The 20026-nt window shown below is 42.2% G+C and overlaps 1 protein-coding gene across 5 annotated transcripts in view; it reads left to right on the top strand.

Annotated features, from left to right (window-relative positions):
- Window positions 1-20026, top strand: part of myt1a (myelin transcription factor 1a) — a 77906-nt gene that overhangs the window by 8556 nt on the left and 49324 nt on the right. For 3 of the 5 annotated variants that reach the window (XM_061902442.1, XM_061902444.1, XM_061902441.1), the window contains exons 2-6: window positions 481-576; window positions 8318-8360; window positions 8425-8493; window positions 13827-14056; window positions 17522-18487. In XM_061902442.1, the coding sequence (XP_061758426.1) occupies window positions 522-576; window positions 8318-8360; window positions 8425-8493; window positions 13827-14056; window positions 17522-18487 (1363 nt within the window). In that variant the 5' untranslated portion in view covers window positions 481-521. The remainder of the gene's footprint in view (window positions 1-480; window positions 577-8317; window positions 8361-8424; window positions 8494-13826; window positions 14057-17521; window positions 18488-20026) is intronic. The other 2 variants (XM_061902443.1, XM_061902445.1) reach the window with 2 other exon arrangements.

The raw sequence follows: 20026 nt of genomic DNA, 5'->3' as shown, positions 1-20026 counted from the left end.
GGTAAAGTGTCTTGCCCAAGGACACAATGGCAGTGACTAGGGTGGCGGAAGCGGGAATCGAACCTGCAACCCTCAAGTTGCTGGCACGGCCACTCTACCAACCGAGCTATGCCGGTTCATATTCATGTATGTTTATATTTTTTAAATTATTATTATTGTTGTTTGTATTATTTTATTATTATTATCAATGTATTATTTATTTTTTGTCTATTTGATTGATGTATTTGTAGATACTACTTTGTTGTTGTTTTTTGTGTTTTTTTCGCTGTTTTTTGGGGGGGTGGTATAGTACAGATATAAACAAAAATTACTTTTGACATTACGGCAGACAACAGCTATATGATGTATGTGAATATGATGTTATAGATAAAAATGTCAATAAAAATAAAAATACAAAATAAAAAGGAATATTCCCCCAGTCTGCTTAGTGAGAATGTTGCTGTTGCAGATTTTAGTTGACGGGCTTGCTTTCCTTCACAGGTCTGCTTCTGTCAACTCCACTGGCGCGGTGCCTCTTTCAGATGAGCCAAGACACCGCAGAGACTCGAACACGAACACGCTCCAAAGGCATTCCAGGTCAGCATGCATGCACACAGCGAGGAGGGAAGTGGTGACTTTTATGGGCTTGACTCACGTTTGTAAGAAGACATGACACAACTCTCATTTATTTCACCTTCTTCTTCAGTTACTCATCACTTGCAACATGACAGACTAATCTAACATAAGCAGTACTTCTTCCCACTAGAAATATTACAAAAGTACAAACTACAAAAGCAGTGAAGTTGTCACCTTGTGTAAAAGGTAAATAAAAAGAGAATACAACAAATTATTTTCAACTTATATTCAATTGAATAGACTGCAAAGACAAGATATTTATTCTTGAAATGAGAAACTTTTGTTTTTGCAAATAATCATGAAGTTAGAATGTAATGGTAGCAACACATGTCAAAAAAGGCATTTTTACCAGTGTGTTACATGGCCTTTCCTTTGAACAACACTCAGTGCAGGTTTGGGAACTGAGGAGACACATTTTTGAAGTGGAATTCTTTCCCATTCTTGCTTGATGTACAGCTTAAGTTGTTCAACAGTCTCCCTTCACACATTTTCAATGTCTGGACTACAGGCAGGCCAGTCTAGTACCCGCACTCTTTTACTAGGGCTTGGCATTGTCTTGCTGAAATAAGCAGGGGCGTCCATGATAACAACATATGTTGATCCAAAAGCTGTATGTACCTTTCAGCATTAATGGTGCCTTCACAGATGTGTAAGTTAGCCATGCCTTGGCCACTAATACACCCCCATACCATCACACATGCTGACTACAACACTTTCACCCTACAACAATCACTAATACACCCCCATACCATCACACATGCTGACTACAACACTTTCACCCTACAACAATCACTAATACACCCCCATACCATCACACATGCTGACTACAACACTTTCACCCTACAACAATCACTAATACACCCCCATACCATCACACATGCTGACTACAACACTTTCACCCTACAACAATCACTAATACACCCCCATACCATCACACATGCTGACTACAACACTTTCACCCTACAACAATCACTAATACACCCCCATACCATCACACATGCTGACTACAACACTTTCACCCTACAACAATCACTAATGCACCCCCATACCATCACACATGCTGACTACAACACTTTCACCCTACAACAATCACTAATACACCCCCATACCATCACACATGCTGACTACAACACTTTCACCCTACAACAATCACTAATACACCCCCATACCATCACACATGCTGACTACAACACTTTCACCCTACAACAATCACTAATACACCCCCATACCATCACACATGCTGACTACAACACTTTCACCCTACAACAATCCCTAATACACCCCCATACCATCACACATGCTGACTACAACACTTTCACCCTACAACAATCACTAATACACCCCCATACCATCACACATGCTGACTACAACACTTTCACCCTACAACAATCACTAATACACCCCCATACCATCACACATGCTGACTACAACACTTTCACCCTACAACAATCACTAATACACCCCCATACCATCACACATGCTGACTACAACACTTTCACCCTACAACAATCACTAATGCACCCCCATACCATCACACATGCTGACTACAACACTTTCACCCTACAACAATCACTAATACACCCCCATACCATCACACATGCTGACTACAACACTTTCACCCTACAACAATCACTAATACACCCCCATACCATCACACATGCTGACTACAACACTTTCACCCTACAACAATCACTAATACACCCCCATACCATCACACATGCTGACTACAACACTTTCACCCTACAACAATCACTAATACACCCCCATACCATCACACATGCTGACTACAACACTTTCACCCTACAACAATCACTAATACACCCCCATACCATCACACATGCAGACTACACTTTCACCCTACAACAATCACTAATACACCCCCATACCATCACACATGCAGACTACAACACTTTCACCCTACAACAATCACTAATACACCCCCATACCATCACACATGCAGACTACACTTTCACCCTACAACAATCACTAATACACCCCCATACCATCACACATGCTGACTACAACACTTTCACCCTACAACAATCACTAATACACCCCCATACCATCACACATGCTGACTACAACACTTTCACCCTACAACAATCAATATTACACCCCCATACCATCACACATGCTGACTACAACACTTTCACCCTACAACAATCACTAATACACCCCCATACCATCACACATGCTGACTACAACACTTTCACCCTACAACAATCACTAATACACCCCCATACCATCACACATGCAGACTACAACACTTTCACCCTACAACAATCACTAATACACCCCCATACCATCACACATGCTGACTACAACACTTTCACCCTACAACAATCACTAATACACCCCCATACCATCACACATGCTGACTACAACACTTTCACCCTACAACAATCACTAATACACCCCCATACCATCACACATGCTGACTACAACACTTTCACCCTACAACAATCACTAATACACCCCCATACCATCACACATGCTGACTACAACACTTTCACCCTACAACAATCACTAATACACCCCCATACCATCACACATGCTGACTACAACACTTTCACCCTACAACAGTCCTCATGGTTCTTTTCCTCTTTGCTCCACAGTTTCCAAAAACTATTTGAAATGTACAATTTGCATCAGTCCATCTCAGATGAGCTCAGGCCCAACGAAGCGTTTCTGGGTGTTGTTGATAAATGGCTTTGGCTTTGCATAGTAGAGTTTTAACTTGCACTTACAGATGTAGCGACCAACTGTAGTTACTGACAGTGGTTTTATGAAGTGTTCCTGAGCCCATGTGGTGATATCCTTTACACACTGATGTGGCTTTTCGATGCCTGAGGGATGGAAGGTGCGTAATATCATGGCTTATTTGCAGTGATTTCTCCACATTCCCTGAACCTTTTCATATTACGGAGCATAGATGGTGAAATCCCTAAATTCCTTGAGAAATGTGATTCTTAAACAATTTGCTCAGGCATTTGTTGACAAAGTGGTGACCCTCGCCCCGTCCTTGTTTGTGAATGAGTGAGCATTTCATGGAAGCTGCTTTTATAGCCAATCAAGGCACTCACCTGTTCCCAATTAGCCTGTTCACCTGTGGGATGTTCCAAATAAGTCTTTGATGGACATTCCTCAACGTTCTCACTCTTTTTTGCCACTTGTGCCAGCTTTTTTGAAGCATGTTGCAGCCATCAAATTCCAAATGAGCTAATATTTGCCAAAAATAACGAGGTTTCTCAGTGTGAAGATGAAATATCTTGTCTTTGCAGTCTATTCAATTGAATATAAGTTGAAAATAATTTGTTGTATTCTCTTTTTATTTAGCATTTACACAAGGTGACAACTTCACTGCTTTTGGGCTTTGTACTTGAGAAAGTGGACTCAGCCCAACTTTCTTTAAGTCATGTTGTAACGTTCAACAACATCAATGCAAGTATGCTTGGTAAAAAACACCTGCACGGAAAGTAAGGCTCCCACTCTTCCAAAATACGCTTTTTTTACACAGGATTTGCCGTAGACAAGCTACTATTAGCATTAAGCATTTTACTTGCCGATTTCAAAGCTTCCAAATCTTGTAAAGGAAACTACAAATACGATGACAGCTGCTGTGTAATAAGCACACTTCTTACAGCATAAACACTTTGTGGGGCACAACATAACACATTCAAAAGGTTAGTAGTTAGTTAGACGACATAGCATTGTTAGCTAGAGTACTGCCATCTAATGTTTGACACAAATATCATCAGAAAACAAAACAATCTCATTTTTAAATGTTACATTAAAAATAATCATTTTATTGTCAGACAATCAATCAATCAATCAATGTTTATTTATATAGCCCCAAATCACAAATGTCTCAAAGGACTGCACAAATCATTACGACTACAACATCCTCGGAAGAACCCACAAAAGGGCAAGGAAAACTCACACCCAGTGGGCAGGGAGAATTCACATCCAGTGGGACGCCAGTGACAATGCTGACTATGAGAAACCTTGGAGAGGACCTCAGATGTGGGCAACCCCCCCCTCTAGGGGACCGAAAGCAATGGATGTCGAGCGGGTCCAACATGATACTGTGAAAGTTCAATCCATAGTGGCTCCAAGACAGCAGTGAGAGTCCCGTCCACAGGAAACCATCTCAAGCGGATCAGCAGCGTAGAGATGTCCCCAACCGATACAGGCGAGCGGTCCATCCTGGGTCTCGACTCTGGACAGTCAGTACTTCATCCATGGTCATCGGACCGGACCCCCTCCACAAGGGAGGGGGGGACATAGGAGAAAGAAAAGAAGCGGCAGATCAACTGGTCTAAAAAGGAGGTCTATTTAAAGGCTAGAGTATACAGATGAGTTTTAAGATGAGACTTAAAAGTATTTATTATCACACACAAAGGTACCAACATTTAGAAAATTGGTATCAAGTCCCAGGCACCTGGAATTGGTATTTAATCGGTTTAAATGTCAACAGATTGGTCCAATATCGAGTAAACAGCCAGCATGGGATTATGTGCTTGCCAATAAAGTGTAATCACTCCGTCCGATACGAGCATGTTTACTTGAGCAAAGTCCCCCTAAAATGTCCCCTAAGAAGCTGGACTTGTGTCATAATTGGACAACATTGCAGTTTAAAACATAAACATTGCAGATGTCAATCCTACAATTCACAATTCCTACACTAATAATAATAATAATAATAATAATAATGGATTAGATTTATATCACGCTTTTCTATTGTTACTCAAAGCGCTCACAGAGAAGTGGAACCCATCATTCATTCACACCTGGTGGTGGTAAGCTACTTCTGTAGCCACAGCTGCCAGTTTGCATCTACGGACCCTCCGACCATTCATTCATTCATTCATTCATTCATTCATTCATTCACCAGTGTGAGCGGCACCGGGGGCAAGGGTGAAGTGTCCTGCCCAAGGACACAACGGCAGCCATTTGGATGTCAATAGGTGGGAAGCCAACCTGCAACCCTCAGGTTTCTGGCCGGCCGCTCTACCAACTATGCCATGCCGCCCCTGATATTTCCATTCTCGCAATCGGTTATTTGGTATCAGTTATAATATCTTTTGAAAGCAGGTTACAAACACACATTTGGGGGCCGACATCTGCACCACAGTCACTTAGCACGAAAATAGCTTAAAAAACTTCGAGAATATTTTTAACCAAAACTGTTTTTAACTTTTTAACTGCTTTTAACTTTTTAACTGATTTTCATCTAACAAATATTTGCTTTTTCAATGTGTATTTGACTTCTGTTTTAAATGTTCTTTTTTCGTCTGTCCCTCGCCTCGATTTCTTTGTGGTGTACATCTCTTTCTTCTTCAACTCTGCTGGTTTTTAAAGGGCTTTAGAAATAAACTTATGATTCAGAAAGTATTTTATAAAAATCGGGATTTGGATGATAATCCACCCCTACTAAAAAAACTCAATTTGTTAATATAAAAAGTATCTAATAATTATGGTTAGATAAATGACTCACACATGCAAAGTCTCCAACTAGAAATTATCCAGTAACAAACGTGTCTGCATCAGTCAACTTACTGCATCATGAGCTTAAAGTAATGAATCTGTGTGGTCACAAGGTGGTGGCAAAAAGCAATTAGCAATCCACTTCAATTTAAAGACATGGTACCGTATTTCCTTGAATTGCCGCCGGGTATATAGTATGCACCTGCCTAGAATTACTGCCGGGTCAAACTCAATTTGCAAAATAATTAGCGCGTGCTTAGCATTACCGCCGGCTGAATTTTACTACCGGGTCAAACTCGTTTCACAAAATATTTTTATTAGCGCATGTCTAGAATTTCCGCAGGGTCAAACTCGTCACGTCACGAGTGACACTTCACCTGTCGTCATTTTCAAAATGGAGGAGGCTGATTTCAATCATTTGAAATCGCATAAAGGGAAGAAGATTAAGAGCTATTCAGTAGGATTTAAGGTCCAAGCTATTGAATATGCTAAAAAGAACAGTAAGCAGCTATGTTTTATTAATATACCGTAGCTGCGTGTGTCAAATATGAGTCATTAAATGACTCCCGCCTCCTGGTGGTAGAGGGCGCTAGTGATCCTTCTTGCGACTACTCGGCTGCAGAAGAAGTGACAACAAGCAGCAAGAGTGAGCAGCCATCCTTTATTTTTTCCTCTCGCTTGCACTTTTAACATGGAGGATTACATATCTGAAATAAAACAGTTTTCTAAACTGGACTTTCAATGGAAGCAGGAGGTAATAAAGGAAGATCTCCATCGAGACAGAGAGACTTTTAAAACTGAAGAAAGATAAGGAAGACTTCTATAAACAAGTTATCGATGCTTTTGATCAGAAGGAGCTGCGCATGGACTTCATTTATAAGTAAAGGTAAGACCATAATAACGTTTATTTATTAAATTTTGCTTTTCATGATGGTATCCTTACATCACACTCAAATTTTTAAGCGCAGGCCTAAAATTATCGCATGCCTTTGGTAAACGCCAGAGTGAGAAGAGGTTTTGAATTAATTAGCGCCCCGGCAGCAATTCAGGGAAATACGGTATACATAATTTGAAACAGTTGTATAATTATAGTTTTACATGCAGAAAAACAACCTGAAAGACATAGAAATGAGGAATTAAATGAACATTTGTCATCAATTTTTCACCTTTTAATGATTTCTTTGAAGTAGTGTTTCTCAACTTCTTCATCCAAGTGCTGCAACTCCCTTTGTGGCCCCAAGGTGGCTCATTTAGCCATCCTACTTCATTATGCACCTGGGGATAGGCCCCTCCCACCTCCAAAGTCATGCACCTGGGGATAGGCCCCTCCCACCTCCAAAGACATGCACCTGAGGATAGGCCCCTCCCACCTCCAAAGACATGCACCTGGGCATAGGCCCCTCCCACCTCCAAAGACATGCACCTGGGGATAGGCCCCTCCCACCTCCAAAGACATGCACCTGGGGATAGGCCCCTCCCACCTCCAAAGACATGCACCTGGGGATAGGCCCCTCCCACCTCCAAAGACATGCACCTGGGGATAGGCCCCTCCCACCTCCAAAGACATGCACCTGGGGATAGGCCCCTCCCACTTCCAAAGACATGCACCTGGGGATAGGCCCCTCCCACCTCCAAAGACATGCACCTGGGGATAGGCCCCTCCCCCCTCCAAAGACATGCACCTGGGGATAGGCCCCTCCCACCTCCAAAGACATGCACCTGGGGATAGGCCCCTCCCACCTCCAAAGACATGCACCTGGGGATAGGCCCCTCCCACCTCCAAAAACATGCACCTGGGGATAGGTTGATTGGCAACACTAAATGGTCCCTAGTGTGTGAATGTTGTCTGTGTTGGCCCTGTGATGAGGTGGTGACTTGTCCAGGGTGTACACCGCCTTCCGCCCGAATGTAGCTGAGATAGGCACCAGCGCCCCCTTAGACCCCAAAAGGGAATAAGCGGTAGAAAATGGATGGATGGACTTCATTAAAGCAGCAGAAAAGGCAGAAGCTGGTTATTCCACAACAACAAACGGGCAGAATTTTCCATGGAAAGCTAATTGTAGATAAAATGCTGATTTGGTGAGAGATACAGTCTGAGTCCAAAGGTGTACTGTACCTCTAACTTCCTGTTGAAAAGTTTGAAATGACAGTGTTTCTACCTTCGGGAGTGTCATGCTTTTTGTGTGGAATAAACCTTTTGCTGCCTCATTTGCAGTTCTGTCCGAGCCCTCAGGACATGAGATGAAGCATGAGTTGAGGTAAGCTGCAGGTATTCTTCCACTTTGGGAATGCTCGATGGTGACTCCTGATGGTTGTTTCCAGCAGCAGTTGTCCCACCCCCGGATGTGATGGCAAAGGTCACGTCAGTGGAAGATACTTAAGGCATAGAAGGTAGGAGTTACTAATAATCAGCAACATTTGAGGATCACCAAATAGGAATGTTCTACACAATAAACAAAGAATTCAATTTTAGCCCAACTGTTGGTTCAATAGAAGACGAGACCCTTTAAGTTTTTTTAACTCAACATTTTGGGTTAAATTATTGAACCCAAAAGTTGAGTTGTGCTAACTCGATGTTGATTCTTTCATAACCCAACTATTGGGTTGAATTTATTCAACACAAAAGCTGATTTATGCTCACCACAATGTTGGATTATTCCCAACTCGGGTTGCAAAGGGCTGGGAAGTTTCCGGTAAATTTACAACAGAAAGTTAAGCTCGGGAAGTTTGGAAATGTTGACCATTTTTGATTATTCAAAGTTGGTCACCGTCCATCTTCTTGTGTAGAATAAGATGAGAAGCTTGTAAAAGACTAAAGTGATGCCACACACGGATGTAAATAGTCAGCTAAACAATTGGAGAAGTCTTTCAAAATATTTGATGTTCAAACTCATAAACTTTATTTTTTTTTGCAAATAATAATTAACTTAGAATTTCCTGGCTGCAACACGTGCCAAAGTAGTTGGGAAAGGGCATGTTCACCACTGTGTTACATCACCTTTTCTTTTAACAACACTCAATAAACGTTCGGGAACTCAGGAAACTAATTGTTGAAGCTTTGAAAGTGGAATTCTTTCCCATTCTTGTTTTATGTAGAGCTTCAGTCCTTCAACAGTCCGGGGTCTCCGCTGTCCTATTTTACGCTTCATAATGCACCACATAGGCAGGCCAGAAAAGTACCCGCACTCTTTTACTACGAAGCCACGCTGTTGTAACACGTGGCTTGGCATTGTCTTGCTGAAATAAGCAGGGGCGTCCATGATAACGTTGCTTGGATGACAACATGTGTTGCTCCAAAACCTGTATGTACCTTTCAGCATTAATGGTGCCTTCACAGATGTGTAAGTTAGCCATGCCTTGGGCACTAATACACCCCCATACCATCACACATGCTGGCTTTTACACTTTGCGCCTATAACAATCCGGATGGTTATTGTCCTCTTTGTTCCGCAGGACACTACGTCCACAGTTTCAAAATAGAATTTGAAATGTGGACTCGTCAGACCCCAGAACACTTTTCCACTTTGCATCAGTCCATCTTAGATGAGCTCGGGGCCAGCCAAGCCAGCGGCGTTCCTGGGTGTTGTTGATAAATGGGTTTGGCTATGCATAGCAGAGTTTTAACTTGCACTTACAAATGTAACGACCAACTGTAGTTACTGACAGTGGTTTTATGAAGTGTTCCTGAGCCCATGTGGTGATATCCTTTACACAACAATGTCGGGGTTTTGGTGCAGTACTGACTGAGGGATCAACGGTCCGTAACATCATCGCTTATGTGCAGTGATTTCTCCAGATTCTCTTAACCTTTTGATGATTTTAGGGACCGTAGATGGTAAAATCCCTAAATTCCTCGCAATAGCTCGTTGAGAAATGTTGTTCTAAAACTGTTTGCTTACAAAGTGGTGACCCTCACCCCATCCTTGTTTGTGAATTACTTAGCATTTCATGGAAGCTGCTTTTATAGCCAATCATGGCACTCACCTGTTCCCAATTAGCCTGCCCACCTGTGGGATGTTCCAAATAAGTGTTTGATGAGCATTCCTCAGCTTTATCAGTATTTATTGCCAACTTTCCCAACTTCTTTGTCACGTGTTGCTGGCATCAAATTCTAAAGTTAATAAATATTTTCAAAAAAAAAAAAAGTTTATGAGTTTGAACATGAAATATGTTGTCTTTGTAGCATATTCAACTGAATATGGCTTGAAAAGGATTTGCAAATCATTGTATTCTGTTTATATTTACATCTAACACAATTTCCCAACTCATATGGAAACAAGGTTTGTATTTACAGGTGAGAATCATCAATGACATTTGTCACATGCATGAATGTCCTGGCACACCATTATCATCATTTCATGACCCAAGCAAAACACTTTTTACACTTTTATACTGAAATAAATACACCTACAACTTATATAGAAAAAAACTAGTAGCAGCAGTAAAGTTTAGATCCATGAAGGAAAGGATATAGTGAATGAATGTTTATAACTGAATCATTTAAATATACATAAACATTATCATTTCTTTTGTATAACTTTTTGAATGAAGGAAGTAACGTTTATGAAAAGACATAATATAGAATGTGAGATATAACAGGATAATGTAGAACACAATATAGAATGTGAGATATAACAGGATAATGTAGAACACAATATAGAATGTGAGATATAACAGGATAATGTAGAACACAATATAGAATGTGAGATATAACAGGATCATGTAGAACACAATATAGAATGTGAGATATAACAGGATAATGTAGAACACAATGTAGAATGTGAGATATAACAGGATAATGTAGAACACAATATAGAATGTGAGATATAACAGGATAATGTAGAACACAATATAGAATGTGAGATATAACAGGATAATGTAGAACACAATATAGAATGTGAGATATAACAGGATAATGTAGAACACAATATAGAATGTGAGATATAACAGGATAATGTAGAACACAATATAGAATGTGAGATATAACAGGATAATGTAGAACACAATATAGAATGTGAGATATAACAGGATAATGTAGAACACAATATAGAATGTGAGATATAACAGGATAATGTAGAACACAATATAGAATGTGAGATATAACAGGATAATGTAGAACACAATATAGAATGTGAGATATAACAGGATAATGTAGAACACAATATAGAATGTGAGATATAACAGGATAATGTAGAACACAATATAGAATGTGAGATATAACAGGATCATGTAGAACACAATATAGAATGTGAGATATAACAGGATAATGTAGAACACAATATAGAATGTGAGATATAACAGGATAATGTAGAACACAATATAGAATGTGAGATATAACAGGATAATGTAGAACACAATATAGAATGTGAGATATAACAGGATAATGTAGAACACAATATAGAATGTGAGATATAACAGGATAATGTAGAACACAATATAGAATGTGAGATATAACAGGATAATGTAGAACACAATATAGAATGTGAGATATAACAGGATAATGTAGAACACAATATAGAATGTGAGATATAACAGGATAATGTAGAACACAATATAGAATGTGAGATATAACAGGATAATGTAGAACACAATATAGAATGTGAGATATAACAGGATAATGTAGATATTTATCATTTGTTTGCAAAACACTAACAAAAAAAGGGCACACCAAACATTTACTCGATCCATTTTCTACCTCTTGTCCCGTTCGGGGTCGCTGGAGCCTATCTCAGCTGCATTCGGACGGAAGGTGGCGTACACCCTGGACAAGTCGCCACCTCATCACAGGGCCAACACAGACAGACAACATTCACACACTAGGGACCATTTAGTGTTGCCAATCAACCTATCCCCATTTACTGGGGCGGTTTAACTCGGTTGGTAAAGTGGCCGTGCTAGCAACTTGAGGGTTCCAGGTTCGATTCCCGCTTCTGCCAACCTAGTCACTGCCATTGTGTCCTTGGGCAAGACACTTTACCCACCTGCTCCCAGTGCCACCCACACTGCTTTAAATGTAACTTAGATATTGGGTTTCACTATGTAAAGTGCTTTGAGTCACTAGAGAAAAAGCGCTATATAAATATGATTCACAACTGTGGGACCTCATTTTTATGACTTGATGGGGTCCCTGGGACCCCATTGTGAACATTCCTAGCGCCAACACTGGACAATGAATGGATACTTTAAGATATTTACACAGGTTTAGGATGTTTGGCACAGATGTCTTCTCCGTCGTCTTCACTTTATCATGAATTGATGAAGGTGGACCCCGACTTAAAGAAGTTGAAAAACTTATTGGGGTGTTACCATTTAGTGGTCAATTGTACGGAATATGTACTGTACTGTGCAATCTACTAATAATATGTACTGTACTGTGCAATCTACTAATAATATGTACTGTACTGTGCAATCTACTAATAATATGTACTGTGCAATCTACTAATAATATGTACTGTACTGTGCAATCTACTAATAATATGTACTGTACTGTGCAATCTACTAATAATATGTACTGTACTGTGCAGTCTACTAATAATATGTACTGTACTGTGCAGTCTACTAATAATATGTACTGTACTGTGCAATCTACTAATAATATGTACTGTACTGTACAATCTACTAATATGTACTGTACTGTGCAATCTACTAATAATATGTACTGTACTGTGCAATCTACTAATAATATGTACTGTGCAATCTACTAATAATATGTACTGTACTGTGCAATCTACTAATAATATGTACTGTACTGTGCAATCTACTAATAATATGTACTGTACTGTGCAATCTACTAATAATATGTACTGTACTGTGCAATCTACTAATAATATGTACTGTACTGTGCAATCTACTAATAATATGTACTGTACTGTGCAATCTACTAATAATATGTACTGTACTGTGCAATCTACTAATAATATGTACTGTACTGTGCAATCTACTAATAATATGTACTGTACTGTGCAATCTACTAATATATACTGTACTGTGCAATCTACTAATAATATGTACTGTACTGTGCAATCTACTAATATGTACTGTACTGTGCAATCTACTAATATGTACTGTACTGTGCAATCTACTACTAATAATATGTACTGTGCAATCTACTAATAATATGTACTGTACTGTGCAATCTACTAATAATATGTACTGTACTGTGCAATCTACTACTAATATGTACTGTACTGTGCAATCTACTAATAATGTGTACTGTACTGTGCAATCTACTAATAATATGTACTGTACTGTGCAATCTACTAATAATATGTACTGTACTGTGCAATCTACTAATAATATGTACTGTACTGTGCAATCTACTAATAATATGTACTGTACTGTGCAATCTACTAATAATATGTACTGTACTGTGCAATCTACTAATAATATGTACTGTACTGTGCAATCTACTAATAATATGTACTGTACTGTGCAATCTACTAATAATATGTACTGTACTGTGCAATCTACTAATGAAAGTTCCAATCAATCAATCAAAAATGTCCATCCATCTTTGTTGCGTTGTTTTGATGAACTCACATAAGGACTGGACTGTCTCTAGTCCAACCCCCAGTACTTTTTTCACGAATGGCAAAATCCAGGAAAAACCGCACAAAACCCAGGACATCTCCGTAAAAACGGGAAGGGTTCCAATGATGCTTGGTAGAAAATGCACTGGTGAATGAATGATTGATCTTAGTGTGCTGCCTTCCTTACCTTCTCAGCGCCCTGGGATGTCCAACCGTGAAGAGGAGGAAGCTGGAAGAGGCTGAGGAGAACCAGACTACTCCCAAGAAGAAAGGCCAGTCTGCTGTAATGGAGGAGGAAGAAGAAGTGTTCACACCACACCACCACATCGAGCAGGAAGACAACGAGCTGGAGGAGGAGAAAGAAGAGGAAGACCTCCAAGAGAAGAAGAAATGTCTTCCAAGCAGCGAACCAGAATCAATACCAAGTAAGTGGAGACAAGGAACACATATTCATTTGCAGTAATTCTTTTTAAATGTCTTCTTTATGTGGACTTGGAGGAGGCATTGGACCGTGTCCCCTGGGAAGTCCTGTGGGGAGTGGTCAGAGTATGAGGTATTGGACTGTTTGATTGTGGCGGTCCGCTCCCAGCAGTACACTATCAACACCGTGAATGGTGCGGATGGTGTTCTGTTGTGGATCGGTGGAAGGAATACTTTGAAGACCTCCTCAATCCCACCAACAGGTCTTCCTATTAGCAAGCAGTGCCTGGGGAATTTGTGGTGGACTCAGGTCCTATTTCTGGGGCTGAGGTTGCTGAGGTAGTTAAAAAGCTCCTCGGTGGCAAGGCCCCAGGGGTGGATGAGACCCGCCCGGAGTTCCTTAAGGCTCTGGATGCTGTGGGGCTGTCTTGGTTGACATCGGGGGTGGTACCTCTGGATTGGCAGACCGGGGTGGTGGTCCCTCTCTGTAAGAAGGGGAACCGGAGGGTGTGTTCCAACTATCCTGGGATCACACTCCTCAGCCTTCCTGGTAAGGTTTATTCAGGTGTACTAGAGAGGAGGCTACGTCGGATAGTGGAACCTCGGATTCAGGAGGAACAGTGTGGTTTTCGTCCTGGTCGTGGAACTGTGGACCAGCTCTATACTCTCGGCAGGGTTCTTGAGGGTGCATGGGAGTTTGCCCAACCAGTCTACATGTGCTTTGTGGACTTGGAGAAGGCATTGGACCGTGTCCCTCGGGAAGTCCTGTGGGGAGTGCTCAGAGAGTATGGGGTATCGGACTGTCTTATTGTGGCGGTCCACTCCCTGTATGATCAGTGTCAGAACTTGGTCCGCATTGCCGGCAGTAAGTCGAACACGTTTCCAGTGAGGGTTGGACTCCGCCAAGGCTGTCCTTTGTCACCGATTCTGTTCATAACTTTTATGGACAGAATTTCTAGGCGCAGTCAAGGCGTTGAGGGGTTCCGGTTTGGTGGCCGCAGGATTAGGTCTCTGCTTTTTGCAGATGATGTGGTCCTGATGGCTTCATCTGACCGGGATCTTCAGCTCTCACTGGATCGGTTCGCAGCCGAGTGTGAAGCGACCGGAATGAGAATCAGCACCTCCAAGTCCGAGTCCATGGTTCTCGCCCGGAAAAGGGTGGAGTGCCATCTCCGGGTTGGGGAGGAGACCCTGCCCCATGTGGAGGAGGTCATGTACCTCGGAGTCTTGTTCACGAGTGAGGGAAGAGTGGATCGTGAGATCGACAGGCGGATCGGTGCGGCGTCTTCAGTAATGCGGACGTTGTACCGATCCGTTGTGGTGAAGAAGGAGCTGAGCCAGAAGGCAAAGCTCTCAATTTACCGGTCCATCTACGTTCCCATCCTCACCTATGGTCATGAGCTTTGGGTCATGACCGAAAGGATAAGATCACGGGTACAAGCGGCCCAAATGAGTTTGGGTCTCTCCCTTAGAGATAGGGTGAGAAGCTCTGTCATCCGGGAGGAACTCAAAGTAAAGCCGCTGCTCTTTCACATGGAGAGGAGCCAGGTGAGGTGGTTCGGGCATCTGGTCAGGATGCCACCCGAACATCTCCCTAGGGAGGTGTTTAGGGCACGTCCAACCGGCAGGAGGCCCTGGGGAAGACCCAGGACATGGTCTGGGAAGGCCTCAGGATCCACCGGGCGGAGCTGGACCAAGTGGCTGGGGAGAGGGAAGTCCAGGCTTCTCTGCTTAGGCTGCTGCCCCCGCTAACCGACCTCGGATAAGCGGAAGGAAATGGATGGATGGCAGTTGGGTTTTTTGGGGGGCAGTAAAAGCAGCTGAGGAAGAATTCTCACAAGAACTCAAATAAATGCCCTGTCAGATATAAAAACAGATATCAAAGCATATTTGAACATAATTAAATGACAATGAAATAATTTTATATTCTTAATTGAATTTTTTTTTTAATGGGCTCTAGCACTAAAGGGACCTTTTCTCGTGCAGGTCTAAAAAGAAGGGGTGCTTTAGCGGTGGTTCTCACTTCCTAATTTAAGGGTTCTAAACCTTTTTGACATCTGAGCCCAACTTGTCCACAACAGAGGGACTCGGACCCCACTCTCTTACTCTTGATTTGAATCACATTCAATAATCATATCAAACCCGCTTACATTTTCCAAACTTGTCAAATGATATAGATAACTGATGAAATATACATTTATGTAAATAAATACATTTGATAATGAAAAAATATGTGAATTTAATTAAAGTGAAATATAAAATGCAGCTTCTCGCTTAGTCATAATTTTTGCTCTTAAAAAAACTTGTCTATGACTTTAGCACCAGACTTCTTCTGTTTGTTTGAGATTCTCATTACTGCCCTTAAGTGGTGGAAAAGTGTATTACAACTGAGAAAAACTATTTTCCCCGGCACGCTAGGGGGCGCTTGCGGCCCAACAATGGTTAAGAAACTTGGATCTAGTTTACTCATTATTATTTTTTTATTAGTAAATACAGCTATCATATGTTTACATATTTGGCAAGGCAACTTTATTTATATAGCACATTTACAACAATTTTTAAATTGAACCAAAGTGCTTTACAGGTTAAAAAGCATGGAGCAAAAAACTAAACAAAAACAAAAAAAGAACATAAAAAATGAATGAGCTAAACAAGATAGTGCAAAAGCAATAAGTTAAAAGGAGTCGAATAAAAAGTAAAAAAAATAAATAAATTGGAACATGAAAATAATAACAGTGCAACAAAGTGGAAAAAAATAATAATATTGTATCTGCTAATGTAATTGTCAGGTTTAAGCACCGAACTATCTATTAAACAGAACAAGAAGCAAGGAATCAGGCAGAGACAGGTTTCAATTTTGCTCATGAGGAGAACGTATGGAGCTGCACACTCCGTTACAGTCTCACCCTGTGCTCTGAGGAACAGCCCACGTTCTCCTCTATTTATTCAGTTTAGGAGTTCTTTAGTTACATCGCTGAGGCTGCTTCTAAAGGGGGGGTCACACATTATGCGAGCAGCTCAGTGCGCACAATACGTGATTATTCAGAACGGAAATGTGCTGGAGGCCTTGTGATTGCACCCTGTCTCTGCTTTGTCCGCCTGCTGTTGATATATGCCTTATCTTCGTTGAGGTGCTGGTTCGTCCTTAGCTGTTAGCAAGCTGAAAGACAGAAAACATCTGCAGCGAGGCCACTCTAAACATGCCGTGGAAGATAGCAAGTTGTGTGCTCTTGCACGAAACAGAAAAAGTACAGCTTGAGCACAATAGATAACTAGAGCAACAGCCTTTAAGCATAAGAGTTGTGTGATAACTTCTTTATCATTATTCCAACAGTTATTGTGTTGCAGTTGTACAAAAAATGCCCATACTGATAGACGTCAAAATACCAAGTATCTGTAAAAGTCCAAAGAAAAGGTTGTGGTTTATCTTTAATGCGAGTTATCATACTCTGGTTCCTCTTGATCCACAGACCACTGTTCCCCATTTATGAAGGAAGACAATGTGGCAGAAACTGTGGTCTGTTCCACGACGAGAGAGGAGGACAGCATCACGGTGGAGACGGACAATGAAGTTGTGACCGAGAAAACCGGTAAGGACGAGACGTCGGTGAGCCCGGAACAACTGGCTGAGGATAATCATGAGGCAAGCAATAATAGGCCGGACACAATCCAAGATAGAGAGACAACGGGGCCGAGGGATTTTGGGAGAACTGAACTGGAACATACAAAAGAAGAGGAGGAGGACGAAGAAGAAGAAGAGCAGATTGAAGAACATCAGTTTGTGGACAACAGAGCAGTAGGAAGGCAGATGCTAAGCCAGGAAAACTCAGACCATCAATACTCCACAGGTCATTACAACCATCACCAGGTCAACCAGTCAGCAGAAGAGCAGAGAAGGAGGGAGCTGAAGGAGGACGAGGAGGAGGAGGAGGAGGACGATGAAGAGGAGAGGGTCCAACAAGAGGTGGATACTCTTTACTCCATGAGTCCACACAGTCAAACATCTCAGGAATCTCTTGATGAAGAAAAGGTCTGCTCTCCCATGACTGAAGAAGACACCAAGGAGGAGGAGGAAGCAAGAAAGGTGCCGGCGGACGAAGAGGAGGAGGAGGAGGAGGAGGAGGAGGAGGAGGACCATTGTTCTGGCAAAGTCTCCCCGGCCACTGTGGTCATTGAGGTGCGCTCCGAAGAGGACGACGACGAGGAAGACGACGACGAGGAAGAGGGGCCCGATTTTATCTCGGAGGGTTCCGGGATCACCGACGATTCGGAGAACTGGGACATGACTCGAGGCAACCTGGGCCTGCTGGAGCAAGCCATCGCCTTGAAGGCCGGCGAGGGGACGGAGGGTCAGAGCTCCCAGGACTACCAGAACTACGACAGCCCCGGCAAGAGCTCCGACGGAGCGGTGCGGCGCAGCTCTCACTACAGCAAAGGTGCTCTTTCACATTTACTGCACACACTTTGATAATACTACTGGTGCTCTGCTAATTCTGGGGTCCCAAACACCGCAAAGAAGTCTTAATAGCTGTGAGCTCTCTAGTGTAAGCTCTCTGCGACACTCGAGCAGCAGCATTCTGACCAGCTTGTCAAATACTACTGGTGCTCTGCTAATTCAGGGGTCCCAAACACCGCAAAGAAGTCTTAATAGCTGTGAGCTCTCTAGTGTAGGCTCTCTGCGACACTCGAGCAGCAGCATTCTGACCAGCTTGTCAAATACTACTGGTGCTCTGCTAATTCAGGGGTCCCAAACACCGCAAAGAAGTCTTAATAGCTGTGAGCTCTCTAGTGTAAGCTCTCTGCGACATTCGAGCAGCAGCATTCTGACCAGCTCGTCAGCTGATGATGATCATTTGCAGTAAATACTAGTGGTGCTCTGCTAATTCAGGGGTCTCTCCTTTCCCAAACACCGCAAAGAAGTCTTAATAGCTGTGAGCTCTCTAGTGTAAGCTCTCTGCGACACTCGAGCAGCAGCATTCTGACCAGCTTGTCAGCTGATGATGATCATTTGCAGTAAATACTAGTGGTGCTCTGCTAGTTCAGGGGTCTCTCATTTCCCAAACACAGCAAAGAAGTCTTTATAGCTGTGAGCTCTCTAGTGTAAGCTCTCTGCGACATTCGAGCAGCAGCATTCTGACCAGCTTGTCAGCTGATGATGATCATTTGCAGTAAATACTAGTGGTGCTCTGCTAATTCAGGGGTCTCTCCTTTCCCAAACACCGCAAAGAAGTCTTAATAGCTGTGAGCTCTCTAGTGTAAGCTCTCTGCAACACTCGAGCAGCAGCATTCTGACCAGCTCGTCAGCTGATGATGATCATTTGCAGTAAATACTAGTGGTGCTCTGCTAATTCAGGGGTCTCTCATTTCCCAAACACCGCAAAGAAGTCTTTATAGCTATGAGCTCTCCGCGACACTCGAGCAGCAGCATTCTGACCAGCTTGTCAGCTGATGATGATCATTTGCAGTAAATACTAGTGGTGCTCTGCTAATTCAGGGGTCTCTCATTTCCCAAACACCGCAAAGAAGTCTTTATAGCTGTGAGCTCTCTGCGACACTCGAGCAGCAGCATTCTGACTAGCTTGTCAGCTGATGATGATCATTTGCAGTAAATACTAGTGGTGCTCTGCTAATTCAAGGGTCTCTCCTTTCCCAAAAACCGCAAAGAAGTCTTTATAGCTGTGAGCGCTCTGCAACACTCGAGCAGCAGCATTCTGACCAGCATGTCAGCTGATGATGATCATTTGTAGTAAATAATAGTGGTGCTCTGCTAATTCAGGGGTCTCTCCTTTCCCAAACACCGCAATGCAGTCTTAATAGCTGTGAGCTCTCTAGTGTAAGCTCTCTGCGACATTCGAGCAGCAGCATTCTGACCAGCTTGTCAGCTGATGATGATCATTTGCAGTAAATACTAGTGGTGCTCTGCTAATTCAGGGGTCTCTCCTTTCCCAAAAACCGCAAAGAAGTCTTTATAGCTG

Source organism: Nerophis ophidion, linkage group LG06, assembly GCF_033978795.1.
Source record: "Nerophis ophidion isolate RoL-2023_Sa linkage group LG06, RoL_Noph_v1.0, whole genome shotgun sequence".
Taxonomy (NCBI): Eukaryota; Metazoa; Chordata; class Actinopteri; order Syngnathiformes; family Syngnathidae; genus Nerophis; species Nerophis ophidion.
Note: the sequence above shows the minus strand (reverse complement) of the source record. Positions and strands in the feature narration are given on the sequence as shown.